The sequence below is a fragment of the Salmo salar genome, chromosome 15 (genome assembly GCF_965601325.2).
Source record: "Salmo salar chromosome 15, fSalSal1, whole genome shotgun sequence".
Taxonomy (NCBI): Eukaryota; Metazoa; Chordata; class Actinopteri; order Salmoniformes; family Salmonidae; genus Salmo; species Salmo salar.
Genome location: NC_138305.1, coordinates 57,947,691 through 57,967,442, shown reverse-complemented (window position 1 = coordinate 57,967,442; position 19,752 = coordinate 57,947,691). Strand labels below are relative to the sequence as shown.

The 19,752-nt window shown below is 42.0% G+C and overlaps 2 protein-coding genes across 9 annotated transcripts in view; both read left to right on the top strand.

The window, feature by feature from the left end:
- LOC106571568 (ena/VASP-like protein) overlaps positions 1 to 1,463 on the top strand; it is a 66,012-nt gene extending 64,549 nt beyond the window's left edge. For all 5 annotated transcript variants that reach the window (XM_014144773.3, XM_014144770.3, XM_014144769.3 and 2 more), the window contains exons 12-13: positions 25 to 82; positions 355 to 1,463. In XM_014144773.3, coding sequence (XP_014000248.1) covers positions 25 to 82; positions 355 to 392 — 96 coding nt within the window. In that variant the 3' untranslated portion in view covers positions 393 to 1,463. The remainder of the gene's footprint in view (positions 1 to 24; positions 83 to 354) is intronic.
- Positions 1,464 to 2,761: 1,298 nt separating this feature from the next.
- LOC106571569 (transcriptional repressor protein YY1) lies at positions 2,762 to 7,020 on the top strand. 4 transcript variants are annotated; one of them, XM_014144774.3, is made up of 6 exons: positions 2,762 to 3,439; positions 4,578 to 4,740; positions 5,009 to 5,053; positions 5,285 to 5,345; positions 5,471 to 5,629; positions 5,909 to 7,020. In XM_014144774.3, exons 1-6 carry the CDS (start codon positions 2,887 to 2,889, stop codon positions 6,089 to 6,091), a joined length of 1,164 nt encoding a protein of 387 aa, XP_014000249.2. In that variant the 5' UTR covers positions 2,762 to 2,886; the 3' UTR covers positions 6,092 to 7,020. The 4 variants fall into 4 exon arrangements, with proteins under 4 accessions (XP_014000249.2, XP_014000250.2, XP_014000251.2 ...); XM_014144775.3 differs by having other exon boundaries at positions 2,764 to 3,439; positions 4,590 to 4,740; XM_014144776.3 differs by lacking the exon at positions 5,009 to 5,053 and having other exon boundaries at positions 2,765 to 3,439.
- The last annotated feature ends 12,732 nt before the right edge of the window (positions 7,021 to 19,752 follow it).

Sequence of the window (19,752 nt, the reverse complement as noted above, 5' to 3'; positions counted from 1 at the left end):
TTAACTTTTTTGTACTTGAAACAGGAAATCTTGGAAGAAGTCGTTCGTGAATTGCACAAGGTGAAGGATGAGATCATTGATGGTACGTCATCCTCACTCACCTCATCAGAGAATGTCTCCATGGGAAATTGACTGTAGTTTACTACACATATGTTTGTAACTGATCAAACGTGCTTGTTATTGTTAGAGAGGGAGAAGTGAGACGTATTATCCACCAGATAGCATCAGAAACAGAGAAAGTGAAACTAATAATCCTAATATACTATTGTTGGGCTTTGACAGGACAGGACAGCACCTTTTATGTCTATGACATGGCCTGTAACACTCCTCTTGTGTGTCACTTCTCTCTTCCAGCCATTAGACAAGAACTGAGCAGAATCAGTACTACATAATCTTTCATGTGACCCCAGCTTTTGGAACCATCGTCCCCACGCCAACTATTGTTAGGAAGCAAGGAGAGGATCAAGGCTCGAACCACAACCTTTTATTTATTGTACATTGTTGTGATGTTGTAGCAACGTAACAATGTTGCTGTAACACTCCAGGAATGTTACGTTTGGTTTGGAAGAATAGGATGGATGGACACTCTCACTGCTTTTCTCTGTTTCTTTGGTTTTTCTCTTCTCTTTTTCCTTTCTATCTGTCCATCGGTAACCCCATGTTTGCTGTTCTTTTTCCAGTCTTAAAGGCAACATTTATTCAATTCAATGAAGTAACCTCTTGGTTTTTTTTTTTAGGAGTTTATTGTTTTGATTAAAAAAATGTTGTTTGGGGTTATTATTACTATCATTGTCATTATTATGACCATTCTTTTTATTATTGTAGATGTAATGGTGTGAACATGAATAGTAGTAGTTTTAGTGATGGCAATAGTAAAAATGACTAAATAATAATGATAATGATATGGATGATGATAATAATAATTACACATCATTTTATGTCAGCCTTTTATATTTTATATTGTATTTTTTTCCTTTTGGTTTTGTTTTACAATACAATAATAAGCACATACGGATTTCTTTCTCATGATCTGACCTTGAGATTTTTTGAAGAGTTTTGTATCCTTTTCGCCAACACCGTTTTGTGTGTGTGTGTGTGTGTGTGTGTGTGTGTGTGTGTGTGTGTGTGTGTGTGTGTGTGTGTGTGTGTGTGTGTGTGTGTGTGTGTGTGTGTGTGTGTGTGTGTGTGTGTGTGTGTGTGTGTGATTTTTAAAAACAGGTCTTTAACCTGAAAGGGAGGGTGGTATATAAACTATTGCTCTTTGGATATTGCAATCTTATGAACAAAAAAACATCAATACACCAGAGTATTTGTGTTGATGTTGTTAAAAATGTTTATTGGCTGCAAGAATAAGTATTGTTCGTTTTATTATTTACTTTTATGACCAAGTGCTTCCTGGTTTAAAAATTAGAAAAAGACACACACTACATTAAAAATGATTTCAAATAAAACTGTGAACAATGTCTTGGATAAATGAAGTGGTCTCTGATTGTGAGTTTTGTATGTTTTTTTTTTTAGTTGTGCTTGATTAACTGCTTGATTCAGTGTTCTTTCTCAAGTATTCACCTAGTCAGACTCTGTATTCATACACTATGGGCCACAATGTACATAATTTGGTCTATCGGTTCGTTTCAGTTTTACTTTGTAACAACACATAAGATTTTGGTCATTTAGCAGACGCTCTTATCCAGAGCGACTTAGAGTAGTGAATGCATACATTTCATTTCATGCATTTTTTTATTTTTTTTGTACTGGCCCCGTGGGAATCGAACCCACAACCCTGGCGTTGCACACACAATGCTGGCGTTACGAACACCATGTGCTACCAACTGAGCCACAGGGAAGACCTAATACTAATACTATCCTGGGGCGAATTAATTGGGGATCAATTTAGAGCAGTGTAATGTATAGGGTTGAATGATTCCCTGCATAAAGGAGATGCCTACTCTTGCAGTCAGTAGGCAGGAAAGGTATTGCAGATACATGACTGCACCACAAGAGGCAATACAATATACTGTCTGGAATGTGGATTATGTTGGATTTTGTTTCCATGTATGTAGCGCCATCTGGAGGTCAGATTAAGAAAGAGGTAAAAGACAACCTACTGTATATAGAGTAACCTACTTTACAGTAAAGGTGTATTTGTAGAAAACCCAACAAACATAAGTCAAGTGCAGTATTTCCCTTTGAATGTGTAGGGTAATATTCAAGAGTATATGAAACTGTTTGAAATACATCTATAGGATTAGATGGGCCAAATACCAGTGGGTATTTGAGGTGGCAGCTCATCTACCAGGGTTTCCCAAACTTGGTGCTGGGGCCCCCCCTGGGTGCATATTTTATTTTTGCCCTTTCATAACACAGCTGATTCAAATAACCAACTCATCATAAATCTTTGATTATTTTAATCAGCTGTGTAGTGCTAGGGCAACAAACTAAACATGCTCCTTTGGGGTGCCCAAGGACTGAGTTTGGGAAACCTCGCTCTATAAAATAGTCATTTTCTGCATTCGGAAACTATTTAAGTCTTATGGTGCATTATGCATAGCAGTGAGTTGCTCAAAGTCTGTGTGGCCCTTGATGTTTTAGCAACCTAAAAAATATTCAGCAAGCCATTCATTTATTAATTCATATGTGATTTTTTATTTTTTTTTGGTCTAAACATATCCCTCACCAGACACCCTGTTCCAGAAGTCTCGCGATGTTTTTTTTTTTTTTAGAGCATAGTGGCGACGGGAATTGGTGGTGTGGGACGGAATTGAGTTAGACAGCTATTTGTGTTATCGTAGAGAGAGAGAGAGAGAACCGGAACAGGGGGTGTGTTTGTTGGGCAAACGAGCACAGCACAGCACAGGGTGCGTGAGAAGCAAGCTGGCGGAATTCAACATGGCATCCGGCGATACGCTGTATATTGAGGCGGACGGCTCGGAGATGCCGGCCGAAATAGTGGAGTTGCACGAGATAGAAGTGGAAACGATACCCGTGGAGACGATAGAGACTACGGTGGTCGGGGAAGAAGACGAGGACGATGATGACGACCAGCCGATGATAGCACTTCAGCCGCTGGTATCAGACGACCCGAATTCGATCCACCACCACCACCACCACCACCATCAAGAAGTGATCCTAGTGCAGACAAGAGAGGAGGTTGTTGGCGGGGATGATTCGGATATGCATGCGGACGGGAGTTACGAGGATCAAATCCTCATCCCCGTCCCAGCACCCGGCGTCGAAGACGAGTACATCGAACAGACTCTGGTGACTGTGGCCGGAAAAAGCTCGGTGGGTCGGATGAAGAGAGGGGGAGGCGGCAGTGGCAAGAAAGCGGGGAAAAAGAGCTATTTGGGTACTGCAGAAGCAAGCGGTAGAAAATGGGAACAGAAGCAGGTGCAAATAAAGACTCTGGAGGGGGAATTCTCTGTTACAATGTGGGCTTCGGGTAAGTGGTCGGTTCTATGTAATCTGTCAATTCGAAAAGTGTATCTCTCTCCCGGCATTGTTCGTGCTTGGTCGTTAGCCTGTGCAAGGGGCCTTGTTGCAGGGCGTTGTCCTTCTGCACCAGTCTATTTCCTCGGGTAGTTCGCCAGGCCACGGTTGGAATCACTTTTAGTTGTTTTCGGTGCAGAATTGCCAGTCGGTTAGATTGAAATGTTTTTGTTATGAAGGGAGGCCATGTTTTTAGATGTTGATGGGCGCCGCCATGTTCCCCGAGAACCAGTATGGCGGCCCGAAAAAATGGCGATAGAGCGGCGGGGCGAAGATGGCGGCGGTTGGGGGAGCAAGCGCGCTGTTGGCTCCAGAGAGTAGGCCGCGATGGCGTAGCTAGCTAGCTATTTACTACTAGGTTAACTAGCTAGCTGGCTAACGTTGACTATGCGGACAATTAGTTTGCTGCAGCCGTGATTATCTAGGTCAGTAACCCTGTAATTTAGCACCAGTTGAGTTTTATGTTAGATTTAAATAGCTGGCCAAATATATTTGTTTGCCAAAATAAGTAATATTTCTAGTCTACGCCCACGCATTGATGCACACACTTTTCGTCTGCATAACCAGCTAACGTTAGCTAGCTTTAAAAAAAATAATATATATATATATATATATATATATTTTTTTTTTTTTTTTTAGCTCTGTTACTGTTAACAAATGTTATACAAGTTACAACTAGTGAGTTTCCAACACAAGTAAGACGTTCCTAAACACGAAGGCCCTACAGAGTTTGCCTTGTCCAGTATTGCATGAGCAACGTTTATCCGCATTTGGATTATGCATGATTCATACATTAGAATTATAGTCCCCCGTTCGCGTGCTAGTAAACCCATTATAATGTGGCTACAATTAAAAATATGCGACTACCATCAGGGCTAGAAATTATGTTGGCTGGTAGACGGTGCAGGGGGATCAAGGTGATGCATGATTGTATACATTGTATTTACTTTTGGTAATAACACAGTCAGACTAGGTACACTGTCTAGAAATATTGCTGCAGTATTGTTGTTAACATGACTGTTTTCAAACTGCAATGGTGTACCCCGGTCTTGTAAGGCTATTTTCGGTTAAGTCCCTGCATTGTATCCTAGATGACAAAAAAGACATCGACCATGAGTCGGTTGTTGAAGAACAGATCATTGGTGAAAATTCCCCTCCGGACTACTCTGAATACATGACTGGGAAGAAGCTGCCCCCTGGAGGGATACCTGGCATCGACCTGTCAGACCCCAAACAGCTGGCAGAGTTCGCCAGGTCAGTGTCTGTCTGTCTAAACTCACCTGTCCGTCAAGGATATGTACAATGAACACACACAAATAATTGTGGCACACCTTGTAAAGTGGTGTTTAGCAAGATGCCAGGATTTGTGATTCTCTTCATGTTGCCTGGCTACTCAAGTCTTGAAGGTAGCACTTGATGTGGCAGCTTTCCTGTAGTAGATGTCGGAGGTATATAGCCTAATCTCCTTCCTAAAGGGAGTGATGAGCTCTTTCTGACTCCCGTTTGGATGTTGTGTTTTTAGCCCCTTCAGTAACTCTGCGGGTCCCTATGGTCAGAGCCCAGTGCGGTAAGTTCTAGAGTTCAACCCACGCACTGACACAGAGCGCCTGGACACAGTGAAAGGAGGGAACCGGCTGTTTCAGCCATACTGAAACTCTTCCATGGGTGCTGGTTTATATTATTTGGTTAGCAATTGAACATGGTTAATTGGATTTTGTATATGGGCAACATTATTTGAGTTCTGTTTCCCGTGAATGCAATAGGATGAAAGTTACCTCCACATCTGATGTTTTCTCAGGATGAAGCCAAGGAAGATAAAAGAAGATGACGCTCCCAGGACGATAGCCTGCCCTCATAAAGTAAGTAGTCTGTTTCCAACAGTATCTTTCCTACCCGGTCTCTTTCTCAGTCTATGCCCGACTTGACAGTTGTCTTGGTCCCCAAGGCGTCCTACATGCCTCAATAACGGAACTCTCTCACTCAGGGCTGTACTAAGATGTTCAGGGACAACTCGGCGATGAGGAAGCATCTCCACACCCACGGGCCTCGCGTGCACGTCTGTGCCGAGTGTGGCAAGGCCTTCGTAGAGAGCTCTAAACTCAAACGCCACCAACTCGTTCACACAGGGGAGAAACCCTTCCAGGTACAATACCCGGACACACACACTCACATAAAGGACAAACCCTCCCAAGTACTCTGTGTTTGACACTGTAGTGTAACATTTTTGCCGTGAGAGTTATTCACAAATTTTAAATAAGTCCCTTAACTTGCATTGAGGGTCTGCATACATTTTGATAGGACATTGACACAAAAAGACTAATGCATGTTGAGCACTGAATTTAACTGCACACACTGACTATTAATTCGTATATCCTAATAAATGTTTCTTGTTGTCCATCCATGGTCTCCTTTCTGTGTGCAGTGTACTTTTGAGGGCTGTGGGAAGAGGTTTTCGCTGGACTTTAACCTGCGCACACACGTTCGTATCCACACCGGAGACCGGCCCTACGTATGCCCCTTCGACGGCTGCAATAAGAAGTTTGCCCAGTCAACCAACCTCAAGTCTCACATCCTCACACACGCCAAAGCAAAAAACAACCAATGAGAGCCCTCCGACCTGCCCCAAGTCCCACCCCCACAGCAGCATCTTAATGACACCACACATCAACTTCCTTTGAGGAAATAAATAAATGGGGGGGGAGAAGAATAAAGACTAAAGAAATTCAAAAGGTACTGAAATTCTCCCCCCTCTTCTTCTCCTATTGGATTGGCTGACTAAAGTACAGCGGCACTCTTGAAAAATAATAAACCCTCCCATCCCCCTCTCTCCTCCCTTCGTAGTGGCATCATGTTGTTGCCAGAAATATGGAACTCATGGACAAACATCAGAGACTATTCTTTCTGCAATGGAGCTGCAATAGAGAGAGAGGGAGCAATCTGTTTGTTTTTCCACTGACCGGTCTTCATATCTACTGCATAGCTTTTAATTTTCTATTTCTCCAAGTGTGCATATTGTACACTTATTTTGGGATATGTTCAGTAAGACAATTTGTGATTATTATTGAGATCCGCTTACCATATGATAGTCCCTCAGACAAGACTTACTGTACCATCACATCGCTTCAAATAGTATTTTCTGTAAAAAGTTTTGGTTTGCATATTCATCCCTACTTTTGGTTGTATTCCTTCTAACCATTAAATAATCTTGTATACTTGTATTGTATGGCTGTATTGAAATGTGAGACCTTGATAGAGGTGTGATTTAAAGTGTTAACCAATTTAACTTTTAGTCATGAGTTGCTTTCTTTTTTTTATGGATTGTCCCCTTGCAGAGAAACGTGTCCCTACCGTTGATTCGCTGCGAGCCTGTCTCTGTTGGAATACTGAAACACATCAAATGAAATCGCCAGCGTGACCATCAGTTTCTTTGTTAGAATGTAATGTACAGGCGTCCGTCAACCATGAACTTTCTTTGTTGATATTTACACCCATGTATTTCAATGGCCCACAATAAAACGGTCATCCCAAATCCTTTTCTAGGCCTGGGGTGTAATCATTAGTCCAAAATGTTGCATTTGCAATTAAAACAAGTTTTAATTTTTTTAGGGGGGGGGCAAATTCAGGTAGGTCCCTCCTTGTTTGTTTCCTAGTGAATAGATCCCCTGATGTGAGCCCGGAGTGTTTCTCATAAGTGTGGTGAAAAACATATTGCTTGCATAATACTGGAGACATGGGCTCAATCCTAAATTGACCCCTATGCACTTCTGGAGATCTGATTTATTGGTGTAAGCAATATGGTGAAACGTCCACCTAGCCTATCAAGGGGCAAGGTGGTGCTATTGCCATAATACTAGCACCTCAGATCTCCACAAGTGCATAGGGATCGAAGGAATAATCCCATTCCACTTCCAACTATATTTAGGTATTTTTTTCATTAGTCCACTGCTGATAATAGTCCCAAAATGTTTTGCATGTCAGCAATCAAGTTTTTAACATATAGGACTTTCAAAAAGCAAATTGTGATTTAGTGGTATTTTAGTTTCTTATTTTTGTATCTACTCTATATTTTGTAATCTGATTAAGTGTTGGTTATATCGATCCATGGAGTTTGAAGACCAACAAGCCAGTTGGTTTGCTGAAACAACTGAAAGGATAATTACTACCCACTGGGCAAAAACTTGTGGAATCAATGTTTCCATGTTATTTCAACCCTAAAGAAATCTATGTGAAGCCGTTGAATCAAAGTGGAAACCTGGATATTTTTTCCACCCAACTTTAAACCCAATTTTAGGTTGAAAGTTGAAAAGCTGTGAATTCACATTAGTTGACAACTCAACCAAATGTAAATCAAAACTAGACGTTGAACTGACGTTGGTGCCCAGTATTTTTATTTGAAATAAGAAGTGGCTGGAGGCTTGTGGAAATTGAGCCGCTGATATCTCAAATGGTTATTAAACTTTTCCTGTTACTGATGTGCAATGAGCTTCTGGCGCCCAAGCGACACCTGGCGTCACCCAGGTTGGTGCCACAGACTCTACAGAGAGCGGCTAGGGATGGGGTGCCTTGATCAATGGCTTCGGATCTGTCCTCCGGTCTTTCCCTCCTACTGGAGGTGACCACCATCCCCCTCGTTCAAACCAGCTTCATCGGGGCATGCTGACGAGCCAGGGACTTTGAGGTAGAGGACTGTGCTCAGATAGTGGAGTTGAGACAGGCTGAGTCTAATATCTTACCATGCAGCCCATAAATGATCAATTACTTAATTCTGGTTTTTGTTTTAAAGCGTCTTTGAGATTCTTCTAAATTAAATAATATATGATGCAAAACGTATCAAGGCAAGTTACATTTGGTTTTTGAAAGTCCTATATCTTGAAAACTTGATTGCTGACATTTAAAACATTTTGGGACTATGAATAGTCCCCCAAAAATACCAAAATATTGTTTTTGAGTGGATTATTCCTTTAAGGGTCAATATGAGATTCGGCAATAGTTTATTGCTTGTCAATACTGGTGAGAAAGATTACTCACCTATAGGCTACCTGAGCTATCCTTTTACATACTGAACAGAAATATAAACACAACATGTAAAGTGTTGGTCCCATGTTTCATGAGTTTAAATAAAACATCCCAGAAATGTTCCATACGCACAAAAAGCTTATTTCTCTCAAATTTGGTGCACAAATGTGTATTTCATCCCTGTTAGTGAGCATTTCTCCTTTGTCAAGATAATCCATCCACCCGACAGGTGTGGCATATCAGGAAGCTGATTAAACAGCATGATCATTGTGCTGGGGACAATAAAAGGCCACTCTAGAATGTGCAGTTTTGTCACACAATACAATGCTACAGATGTCTCAAGTGTTGTGGAAGCGTGCAATTTGCATGCTGACTGAAGGAATGTCCACCAGAGCTGTTGCCAGAGAATTGAATGTTCATTTCTCTACCATAAGCCGCCTCCAATGTCGTTTTAGAGAATTTGGCAGTACGTCCAACGGCCCCATGTTGCAAGGAGATGTACACAATTCCTGGAAGCTGAAAATGTCCCAGTTCTTCCATGGCCTGCATACTCACCAGACATGTCACCCATTGAGCATTTTTGGGATGCCCTGGATTGATGTGAACAACAGCGTGTTCCAGTTCCCGCCAATATCCAGCAACTTCGCACAGCCATTGAAGAGGAGTGGGACAACATTCCACAGGCCACAATTAGCAATCTGATCAACTCTATGCAAAGGCCGCGCTGCATGAGGCAAATGGTGGTCACACCAGATACTGACTGTTTTTCTGATCCACAGCCTGACCTTTTTCTTAAGGTATGTGACCAACAGATGCATACCGTATCTGTATTCACAGTTATGTGAAATCCATTCATTAGGACCTAGTGAATGTATTTCAATTGACTGATTTCCCTATATGAACTGTAACTCAGTCAAATCTTTAAAATTGTTGCATGTTGCTTTTATGTTTTCGTTCAATATACATGAAGTGCCCAGGTGAAGGCTTAGCCGGGTAGGTAGGTGCTAGGGGCCTATTTGGAACCGAGCCATGGTTGTTAATACAAAGGCAGGAGTTCTGTCCTGTTCTGCATGAGCTGCAGGTTTTTCCACATACCTCAGCATTCTGCTGATCCTGCTTCCAGGAACTCTTGGCCTCATCAATGATCAAGTCTGACTGTAGTCAGTTCTACTGACACTCTGTGGTGAAGTTGAGAAAATGCATCAAAACAGACTATTCACAAGTTCAGGGGATGTTTTTACTCTTCTCTGCAGGGTGCAGTCTAGCAGTTTTACAGCCCTGTTACACTATAACCATCGGGCGTCCGGCATTGCCAGAGTAAATTCTTCCTTTGAAATCAATGAACGCTGCTATACTGCCTGTGTTGCGCTTGCGTTGCATCACGTCCAATGGCAGCGTCCAAGCTCAATAATCGCATTCATTCTATCTTGTGAATTGAAATAATGAGAGATAAAGTTGATGACTATACACCACTGGTTATTGTACTAAGATTTAATGAAGTCAAGAAGCTATCTCGCAGAAACTCTTGCTTAGTTCACAATGTAAACAAAAGCAAATTGTGTAATTAGAGGATAATTTACTACAACCACGAGCAACAATTTAATGAGTTCTTGTGAAAAACTGGACCAAAGCTATTGTACACACATAATCAATGAATATGGTAAATTCACTCTGGAGTGCTGGGCATTTATAAATGAGTGTTCAGAGCGCACTCGGCACTGGACGCTCTGGCCGAGGAGTAGGGTTGATCCAAGCGTTCTCACCTCACAAGTGCAATCAAGCAGCGAAGCTAACTGGTTGAAGCTGGCTAGCTACTTCCAGACACAAATGAGAGAGAACCTCACTCTGACCATTTTACTCGCCCTAGCAGAGCTGGTTAGGCTGTTTTCATGTACTCTAGAGCACAGGGGACTGTAATTATGCTGTTGGCCACAATTTAATTACGCTTTTTTGCAGTTTACTGACACTGGCCATATTCATCGGGTGTTGTGCGTTCTTTAATTCATCAGTTATTCTGCGCTCTGGCACACAGACGAGAGTGCTCTGAAATCTGAGTAGATAGCCAGAGTGAATTTACAAACGCACCCATAATGTATCTAAGAGAGCGACATAATGTTTTTTGGTTGAATACTAAATTGCCAAGTTATCTACCCTACTCTGTGCCTCTAAAGAAAACTAATTGGGAGCAAGATCTGTTTTTGAGCCACGGAAGATGACATTTCCACCATATAGTAAGCGTCTCAGCTGCAGTCGCGTATCCATCTTAAAGGATTACATCAGTGGTGCTGAAACCACTGAGGTATGAAGAATGGCTGAAACTCCTGCTGCGACAGCAGTGTTTCTACTGTATGTTCACATTTTCCCAGACGTCGTTGGTGAAAATGTATTGGTTGCGGGTGGAGGGTTTTTGGGCTATTTCTAAATTGTATGGCGGCTGCCATGACAATTGTCTTAAAAGAAAATATACAGTACCAGTCAAAAGTTTGGACACACCTACTGATTCAAGGGTTTTTCTTTATTTTTACTATTTTCTACATTGAAGAAAAATAGTGAAGACATCACAACTATGAAATAACATATATGAAATCATGTAGTAACCAAAATAAGTGTTAAACAAATCAAAATATATTTTATATTCTTCAAAGTAGCCACCCTTTGCCTTGATGACAGCTTTGCACACTCTTGCCATTCTCTCAACCAGCTTCACCTGGAATGCTTTTCCAACAGTCTTGAAAGTGTTCCTACATATGCTGAGCACTTGTTGGCTGCTTTTCCTTCACTCTGCAGTCCAACTCATCCCAAACCATCTCAATTGGGTTGAGGTCAGGTGACTGGAGGCCAGGTCATCTGATGCAGCACTAAATCACCCTCCTTGTTCAAATAGCCCTTACACAGCCTGGAGGTGTGTTGGGTCATTGTCCTGTTGAAAAACAAATGATAGTCCCACTAAGCGCCAACCAGATGGGATGGAGTATCGCTGCAGAATGCTGTTGTAGCCATGCTGGTTAAGTGTGTTAAGAAATCACAGACAGTATCATCAGCAAAGAACCCCACACCATCACACCTCCTCCTCCATGCTTCACAGTGGGAACCACACATGCAGAGATCATCCATTCACCAACTCTGCGTCTCACAAAGACACGACAGTTGGAACCAAAAATCTCAAATTTGGACTCATCAGACCAAAGGACAGATTTCCACCAGTCTAATGTCCATTGCTTGTGTTTCTTGGCCCAAGCAAGTCTCTTCTTCTTATTGGTGTCCTTTAGTGGTTTCTTTGCAGCAATTCGACCATGAAGGCCTGATTCACACAGTCTCCTCTGAACAGTTGATGTTGAGATGTGTCAGTTACTTGAACTCTGAAGAATTTATTTGTGCTGCAATTTCTGAGGCTGGTAACTCTAATGATCTTATCCTCTGCAGCAGAGGTAACTCTGGGTCTTCCTTTCCTGTGGCGGTCCTCATGAGAGCCAGTTTCCTCATAGCGCTTGATGGTTTTTGCGACTGCACTTGAAGAAACTTTCAAAGTTCTTGACATTTTCCGGATTGACTGACCTTTATGTCTTAAAGTAATGATGGACTGTCATTAATCTTTGCTTATATGAGCTGTTCTTGCCATGATATGGACTTGGTCGTTTACCAAATAGGGCTGTCTTCTGTATACCAACCCTACCTTGTCACAACACAACTTATTGGCTCAAACGCATTAAGATGGAAAGAAATTCCACAAATGAACTTTTAACAAGGCACACCTGTTAATTGAAATGCATTCCAGGTGACTACCTCATGAAGCTGGTTGATAGAATGCCAAGAGTGTGCAAAGCTGTCATCAAGGCAAAGGGTGGCTATAAAATATATTTTGATTTGTTTAACACTTTTTTGGTTACTAAATGATTCCATATGTGTCATTTCATAGTTTTGATGTCTTCACTATTATTCGACAATAAAAAAATTTAAAAAAACTTTGAATGAGTAGGTGTGTCCAAACTTTAGACCGGTACTGTATATTTCACTGTGACCTGCTGCTGCTGACTATCAGGCAATGAGCAGGCTGTTACTGAGTGAGTGAGTGAATGGTGGGGAGGAGGAGTGAGTGAATGGTGGGGAGGGGGAGTGAGTGAATGGTGGGGAGGGGGAGGGTCGGAGGGGTGTGGGATCACACCGACAGGGTCGTTGCATTTTGGTATACCAGAAGTACATTCATTTCAAATTGAACGCTGCGTTTGCCTTGCAGCATTGTGTTGCAGAGGCAGTGCGTTTGGTGTGGTGCGCACCATCGGATTTTTCGAACGTATGCTTCAAACTGGTATGCATAGGCTTGACAGAAACGGTAGCAGAAGTTGAACTTTTGTTGCACACATATCCAGATGATGCTGCGTACCATTTTGTGCAATGACTCTGTAGGTGTGATTAAGGCATGAGAGAGTGCTGCAGTTGAGGCTGCTGAGTCACGGAGACAGAGCAGCATGTGTGAATGTCGTGACAACTTTTTACTAGTTTTAGCTAGGCTATTTATGCCTCGATCACACCGATAGTGTTATGGCGCAAAATGGTATGCAGCATTATCTGGATATGTGAACAACAAAATGTCAACATTCACCTTCTGCTACCATTTCTGCCAAGCCTTCTACACATACAGTTTGAAGCATAGGGTACTACAGGGTAACTAGCCACCCCTAAGAACAATGTCTGGTTGCTGACGCAAAAAAAGCAACGTTTGGGGCAAAAAAATTGTATTTGGATGAAGGTCATGCTTAGGCGAATTAACTTTAAAGGGAAATAAATGGCTACAGTTTACACTTTTTTGTTATTTTATGAAATGTTGTTTTTAGAAAAAGGGCCCATGTCAGTTATCCCGGTAGAAGATTATGGCATTGGGTTTCACCCAATTGTGTCTAGTTGTCTTATTGTAATTATTTAAATAAAATGTGGGGTGGAAATGTTGTTGCACGTCACCATTAATATCTGCACTATGAGGAGATTTGATGTAAAGTCCCTCTTTTAACTCACTTGCACATACATTTTCTTTGTTCTTTCTTTGTTGTTCCTTTTCCATACAATCCATTATGTACAACTGCACTAAATATTACTTGAATAATGCAAGATTTAAAATCCCAGCAGTTTTTAAAATGACATAACAATAACTTCACTAATTAACCCAGTGTAACATTGATGTAGCAACTATCTTATGCGCTTCTATTGCACAACTCTAATTTCTACACAGGTCACAAAAAAAGCTATCCCCCAGTAAAATTGGAGCACAACTCATGAGCCCACCTCCTGCAATGCTCACACCTGATTCCAGTCCCCACCTGTGACTGAAAACAGGGCGAGAGATGCCAATTAAAAAGCTCTCTTAAAAACATAGCTAGCTATATTACATAAAATGCTGTGTAAAATAGCTAAAAGGCTATAAAGTAACATTAACTGTAAAGCTATCAGTCACTAGTGGAAACATTTACAGCTGCAATTAAGTTATGTTTTCTTTTTAATATATTTTAGCTCAGACAATCTGGTAGTAAGGTTCCTAGCTAGCAGCTTATGCTAACTAGCTAGCTGGCGTGCATTTACTGCTAGTGAAGTTGCTACAAACTCATCCAACATATTACTACTATTTCTCTCTCTAACAAGTGGATTATTTATCTTAAGGCTTTCCTACTTGTATATTTACAAAACTATTATAGATCTAACTTCATTGGAATGTATCTACAACTTTTGAAAAATGTTTAAAAAAATGTGATAAATCTACCACAAAATCGTTTTTGTTGAAATATCTCTAAAAGTTATGACGACACCGAGGACATCTTTTGTTGAGCAAGAGCAGTGACAGCCAGGGAAAGTGTTGGGGAAATAATTTGGTGACATCTTGTGGTTTTAATGTGAATTTCAGGGAGGGGGGTTACCCTAGCGGGCTGTATCATACTGTAACGACCCGGTATTGTGTTCTGTGTTTGTGGGTGTGTTATGGTTCTCATGGCTACTAGCAGGGGTTAAATATGTCAGGACAGAGGGAAAGGTTGGGGGGGTATGATGGGTAATCCCGCGGGATTTGGAAATGATAAATAGGGATTACTGTCTCATCTTCTCTCTCTTTCTGTTCGGGGCCTTGCTCTGTTCCTATGGGAGTAAACATTAATTAGACTTGGTATAGTTGTGTACATTCGGCATTTAGCGGCGTGGGCTGTGGCCTGAACAATAGCCCAGTTTAGGAATAAACCTGTGTTCTGACCTGCACACCTAGAGTCCGTCTCTTTTTCCTTTATGACCCAGCCGGGTCATTACAATACGTTCCATGAATCCAATGTATGCACCACACAGAAAGCACTGCAATTGCCTCTGCAATGCAATGCTGCTGCAAGGCAAATGCAGCGTTCCATTGGAAAATAATGTACTACTGCTGTACCAAAATACAAAGACACTGTCGGTGTGATCGAGGCGTTAGATTGGTTATTATGGAGACACCCCTTTTCCATAAAACCTATTAACGCTAGAACTGATAATTTGAAAACGACTTTAGGCATACAAAATCTCTTTAGAAAAATTAGCTCATAGGTGGTTTTAGTAAACTGCATTCTAATGTCGACTTTGCTTATGGATAACAGTATCAAGCGAAGTGTTTTACTCATTTGAGCCCCACATTTTTAGCAACAAAAAAATATCATTTTTTTGGGCCTTGCCTGTTTTGCATGCTATTTTTGCGTTAATACGTGTCACATTGCCAACAATGTAACAAAAATATATATAATTGAGTTAATGAAGCCTCATACAAACATGGTCTCTTTTTTGTTTTCTTGAGTAAGGCAGCTCCAAAATGCAGGTGTTTCAGCCTAGCTCAGTGCTTTCTGTGGTGGTGGGGCAAGCCAGCAGAAAATATGGAGTGTTGCGCCGTGATTGGCTCAGTGTTCTGTCACTCATGGGGACGCTATGTCACCGCCAAGTCTAAGGGTAGAGCTAGAAAATTCTATCCCCTTGGGTGCTGCCATAGAGTTACATTAGAAGTGCCCATCCAAGAAGGCTCAAGATCATTGGCCACAGATAAGATGATGTCAAATCATGTTATATGTACAGTAGCTTTGATTGGACTGATCATGTCAACATCATACTTTCAAAATCTTAGCCAGCAGTCATCATCATGAATCAAGTCGACAATCTACTGGCAAATCGTTTTTAATCCTTATCATATGAAGATAAATAATTAAGGGAAATTATAGATAAAACGTATCGGTGCTCATCGGCCATTGGACATAAACATTACACAACAAGTTGGAAATCGCAAATTCAACAATGAGTGGTTTGGAAGGAATCAGTGACAGTGGCTAACTCTGCAAGCATTACAAAGCAATCACTAGCCTGCTATTCCGTGGAGTGACTGTGTGGTCCCAAATCTGGGATTAATGGGCTCTTTTCCAAGTTTAAAATGATAAACATTCAACATTGGCCATGCTGTCAATGAAGCATGATTTGTGCTGTGCTCAAAACAACTGTTAACTCGGAACTGCGAAACCTTGTCTTCAGTGAGCTCAAGACAACTGGGAAGTCGGGATTTTTACATTTTTTATTTAACCTTTATTTAAGTAGGCAAGTCAGTTAAGAACAAATTCTTATTTACAATGACGACCTACCCCGGCAAAACCCTAACCCGGATGACGCTGGGCCAATTGTACGCCACCCTATGAGACTCCCAATCACGGCCAGTTGTGATACAGCCTGGAATCAAACCAGGGTCTATAGTGAAGCCTCTAGCACTGAGATGTAGTGGCTTAGACCGCTGCACCACTCAGGAGCCACTCGGGAGCCACTCGGGAATAAACAAGCTCCGACTGGGAAAATATGTTTTGAACGGTCATCCAACTCGGAATTGTAAATCCGACCTCTTTCTAGAGCTACGACCTGAAGATCAATGACGTCATCATGATTCGACCTTGTTTTTTTCAGAGTTCCCAGTTGTTTTGAAAGTACCATAAATCCAGAGAATGCCAGACTTTGATGACAAAATTTGCCCACGAACGACCGCCGCGCCACCTTCCTTTTCAAGTGAGCAAAGCACAACAAGGTTAGTCCAAAAATGTATTGTATGCTGCTGACTAAATTATGTAATATGCCAGGGAGATATGTATACTGTAGCTAAGAAAGTAATATTAAGTGTATGTTGTGTAGTAAGATGTTAGTATCAAATTTCAAATCAAATTTATTTTTATATAGCCCTTCGTACATCAGCTGATATTCTCAAAGTGCTGTACAGAAACCCAGCCTAAAACCCCAAACAGCAAGCAAAGCATGTGAAAGAAGCACGGTGGCTAGGAAAAACTCCCTAGGAAAAACTCCCTAGAAAGGCCAAAAACCTAGGAAGAAACCTAGAGAGGAACCAGGCTATGAGGGGTGGCCAGTCCTCTTCTGGCTGTGCAGGGTGGATATTATAACAGAACATGGTCAAAATGTTAAAATGTTAAAATGTTCATAAATGACCAGCATGGTCAAATAATAATAATCATAGTAGTTGTCGAGGGTGCAACAAGCACGTCCGGTGAACAGGTCAGGGTTCCATAGCCGCAGGCAGAACAGTTGAAACTGGAGCAGCAGCACGGCCAGGTGGACTGGGGACAGCAAGGAGTCATCATACCAGGTAGTCCTGAGGCATGGTCCTAGGGCTCAGGTCCTCCGAGAGAAAGACAGAAAGAGAGAAAGAGAGAATTAGAGAGAGCATATTTAAATACACACAGGACACCGGATAAGACAAGAGAAATACTCCAGATGTAACAGACTGACCCTAGCCCCCCGACACATAAACTACTGCAGCATAAATACTGGAGGCTGAGACAGGAGGGATCAGAAGACACTGTGGCCCCATCCGATGATACCCCCGGACAGGGCCAAACAGGCAGGATATAACCCCACCCACTTTGCCAAAGCACAGCCCCCACACCACTAGAGGGATGTCTCCAACCACCAACTTACCGTCCTAAGACAAGGCCGAGTATAGCCCACAACGATCTCCGCCATGGCACAACCCAAGGGGGGGGGGGGGGGGGGGGCGCCAACCCAGACAGGAAGACCACGTCAGTGACTCAACCCACTCAAGTGACGCACCCCTCCCATGGACGGCATGGAAGAACACCAGTAGGCCAGTGACTCAGCCTCTGTAAAAGGGTTAGAGGCAGAGAATCCCAGTGGAAAGAGGGGAACCGGCAAGGCAGAGACAGCAAGGGCGGTTCGTTGCTCCAGCCTTTCCGTTCACCTTCACACTCCTGGGCCAGACTATACTTAATCATAGGACCTACTGAAGAGATAAGTCTTCAGTAAAGACTTAAAGGTTGAGACTGAGTCTGCGTCTCTCACATTGGTAGGCAGACCATTCCATAAAAATGGAGCTCTATAGGAGAAAGCCCTACCTCCAGCCGTTTGCTTAGAAATTCTAGGGACAATTAGGAGGCCTGCGTCTTGTGACCGTAGCGTACGTGTAGGTATGTACGGCAGGACCAAATCGGAAAGATAGGTAGGAGCAAGCCCATGTAATGCTTTGTAGGTTAGCAGTAAAACCTTGAAATCAGCCCTTGCCTTAACAGGAAGCCAGTGTAGGGAGGCTAACACTGGAGTAATATGATCAAATTTTTTGGTTCTAGTCAGGATTCTAGCAGCCGTATTTAGCACTAACTGAAGTTTATTTAGTGCTTTATCCGGGTAGCCGGAAAGTAGAGCATTGCAGTAGTCCAGCCTAGAAGTAACAAAAGCATGGATTAATTTTTCTGCGTCATTTTTGGACAGAAAATTTCTGATTTTTGCAATGTTACGTAGATGGAAAAAAGCTATCCTTGAAACAGTCTTGATATGTTCTTCAAAAGAGAGATCAGGGTCCAGAGTAACGCCGAGGTCCTTCACAGTTTTATTTGAGACGACTGTACAACCATCCAGATTAATTGTCAGATTCAACAGAAGATCTCTTTGTTTCTTGGGACCTAGAACAAGCATCTCTGTTTTGTCCGAGTTTAAAAGTAGAAAGTTTGCAGCCATCCACTTCTTTATGTCTGAAACACAGGCTTCTAGCGAGGGCAATTTTGGGGCTTCACCATGTTTCATTGAAATGTACAGCTGTGTGTCGTCTGCATAGCAGTGAAATTTAACATTATGTTTTCGAATGACATCCCCAAGAGGTAAAATATATAGTGAAAACAATAGTGGTCCTAAAACGGAACCTTGAGGAACACCGAAATTTACAATTGATTTGTCAGAGGACAAACCATTCACAGAGACAAACTGATATCTTTCCGACAGATAAGATCTAAACCAGGCCAGAACTTGTCCATGTAGACCAATTTGGGTTTCCAATCTCTCCAAAAGAATGTGGTGATCGATGGTATCAAAAGCGGCACTAAGATCTAGGAGCACGAGGACAGATGCAGAGCCTCGGTCTGACGTCATTAAAAGGTCATTTACCACCTTCACAAGTGCAGTCTCAGTGCTATGATGGGGTCTAAAACCAGACTGAAGCGTTTCGTATACATTGTTTGTCTTCAGGAAGGCAGTCAGTTGCTGTGCAACAGCTTTTTCTAAAATTTTGGAGAGGAATGGAAGATTCGATATAGGCCGATAGTTTTTTATAATTTCTGGATCAAGATTCGGCTTTTTCAAGAGAGGCTTTATTACTGCCACTTTTAGTGAGCTTGGTACACATCCGGTGGATAGAGAGCCGTTTATTATGTTCAACATAGGAGGGCCAAGCACAGGAAGCAGCTCTTTCAGTAGTTTAGTTGGAATAGGGTCCAGTATGCAGCTTGAGGGTTTGGAGGCCATGATTATTTTCATCATTGCGTCAAGAGATATAGTACTAAAACACTTTAGTATCTCCCTTGATCCTAGGTCCTGGCAGAGTTGTGCAGACTCAGGACAATGGAGCTTTGGAGGAATACCCAGATTTAAAGAGGAGTCTGTAATTTGCTTTCTAATGATCATGATCTTTTCCTCAAAGAAGTTCATAAATTTATTACTGCTGAAGTGAAAGCCATCCTCCATTTGCGAAGGCTGCTTTTTAGTTAGCTTTGCGACAGTATCAAAAAGAAATTTCGGATTGTTCTTATTTTCCTCAATTAAGTTGGAAAAATAGGATGATCGAGCAGCAGTAAGGGCTCTTCGATACTGCACGGTACTGTCTTTCCAAGCTAGTCGGAAGACTTCCAGTTTGGTGTGGCGCCATTTCCGTTCCAATTTTCTGGAAGCTTGCTTCAGAGCTCGTGTATTTTCTGTATACCAGGGAGC